Source organism: Pteropus vampyrus, unplaced genomic scaffold (assembly GCF_000151845.1).
Source record: "Pteropus vampyrus isolate Shadow unplaced genomic scaffold, Pvam_2.0 Scaffold235, whole genome shotgun sequence".
Lineage (NCBI taxonomy): Eukaryota > Metazoa > Chordata > Mammalia > Chiroptera > Pteropodidae > Pteropus > Pteropus vampyrus.
The window spans coordinates 201,732-203,756 of NW_011889016.1; the positions used below are offsets into that span (position 1 = coordinate 201,732).

General features: G+C 67.6%; 1 protein-coding gene across 1 annotated transcript in view; it reads right to left on the bottom strand.

Moving 5' to 3' along the window:
* Window positions 1-2,025, bottom strand: part of SLC9A3 (solute carrier family 9 member A3) — a 37,492-nt gene that overhangs the window by 2,459 nt on the left and 33,008 nt on the right. Inside the window, exon 9 of the mRNA XM_011373907.2 lies at window positions 339-454. Coding sequence (XP_011372209.1) covers window positions 339-454 — 116 coding nt within the window. The remainder of the gene's footprint in view (window positions 1-338; window positions 455-2,025) is intronic.

A 2,025-nucleotide genomic window follows, 5' to 3' on the forward strand; every position in this document is an offset into this window, starting at 1 on the left:
CGGCCCCAGTCGGATGCCCGGCCGCCCTCTGCCCTGCAGCAGGGTGGTCGCCACCGGCTGCCTGGACTGTAAAGGCGGGTGGAGCGCCTGGCAGCCGCGCCCTCCCACACTCCGTGCCAGCCCCCTGCAGTGTCCGAGCTGGGAGCCTCCGCCTGCCCCACTGACACGTCTCAGGTGCCCCAAGATGCCCGCTGGCTGGTGCCTGTCCAGAGGAGCCCCCGCGGTGGCTGTGCCCAGGAGGAGCTGGGAAGACCTGCCCTTGGCAGCCCCGGGGGGCTGAGAGGTGCCCGCCAGGGGCGGCCTCATGCACGGGAGCCTGCGTGACCGGGGGCACGTACAGCAGGTAGGAGACGGATGCCTCCACCGTGGAGGAGCGCGGTGTGCCAAAGTCCACGTTGACCATGTTCTCCGTGCTGGGCGAGCGGATGAAGGCCAGGGACCCACGGCGCTCTCCCTGCCAGGGAACAGCCCGCATAAGCCAGGATGCGGCGCCTGAGCCGAGCCCCACCGTGCCCGGGCCAGCCACACCCCTGCTCCGTAGCCCCGAGATTTCAGCAGCCACCACCAGGGCCTCGCTGGAGCTGAGGGGCAGCCATGGCGCTGAAGCACACAGCAGCGCAGAGGGCACTGTGGAGGGGGCGGGGGGCAGGAAAGCATGGCAAACCCCACGGGATTAGGACACTGGCCCCTGGGCCACCGGGCATCCAAGCCAGCAGCCCTCATTCCAAGGAGGAAACCCTCGGGCCTGACATCAGAACTGAGTCAGATGAAAGCATGCAGAGCAGTCAGAACCCAGCTGCTGTGCTGGGCCGGGCCGTGTCCTGGGGGCCGTCCTGTGGGGGACGGCGGGATGGGCCACCTGCTGCTCGCGGACCCCATGCCCTGGCTTGCTCACCGCAGAGAGGTGCGCGTGGCGCCCTGCTTAGTCTGAGCAGGCCTGACCGGGAGCCCCCCGTGCCGGGGCTGGGGGCCGTGTCACCCGCATCGGGGCGCGGGTTCTGAGGGAGAAGGGTCAGGGAACACAGGCTCAGCGATGGGTGAGGGTCCCTCCCCTTCTCTCTCCGCGGCCCCGAGAAGCACAGCGTCTCTCTGGTGACCCGGCCATGTGTGGGGTGGATGAGGCTGCTGGGGGCAGGAGTCGCTTCCCCTCGGAGCTGAGAGCAGCTTCCAGGCCCCCGACTGTGGCCTCAGTGTGGGGCCACGGGGTGCTGACAGGCCCCGGCACTCCTGGGGAACACAGGCCCCAGCTGGTGTGGGGACAGGGGCCAGAGATGGACAGGGACTGTGGAGCCATGACCTGTGGCCACCTGGGCAGGGCTCTGGGTGACCCCGCCACTGCGGGCACCAGCTGCCACTATGGGGACAGCCCGGAAGTCACTGTCACAGGTCACTCAGGGACAGGGGAAGAGCAGGCTCGGGGCCTGCTTGGACCCAGGCCATCGCAGGGAGCAGGTGACCTCGGGGCCCAGGGGCATGCATGAGGATATGCACGTGGCAGGGGTGGCCTGGTGATGGCCATAACGGCCATGTGGTGGCCACGCGTGTGTACTGAGGAGCTAGAAGCTCTGCCAGCAGGTGCGTGGCCACTGGGGAAGTGGGCCCTGGGCTGTGTGTCCCATGAGGGGACCTGAGACCGACTGTGACTCGTGTCCTACGTGACACATCCGAGTCCTAACTGTGAGTGGCTGTGGGTCGGTACAAAGCAGGTGGTGTCAGAAACTGCGAGATGCTGGGTGTCAGCACAGCATGCGGTGGGCTTGGCCCTCACCCTCCATATGCTCCCTGAGCCCTGCTCCTTGACGCCCCACCCTGGGTGCAGTGGCCACTGTGGGCGGGTGCCGTCTCAGAGACCTGGGGATAGATGCGTTTGCCCGGAGGAGGTAGGGGCTCTGTGGGTGCGGGAGGGACCGGGAGACGTCAAGGCCACCTCAGAACCACAGCTTGTCCCCAGCTGTGTACCCCTGCGTGTGCGTGAGCACGTGTGTCTGTGTATGTTGGCAGTCATGGACCCATCACTCCCTAGCT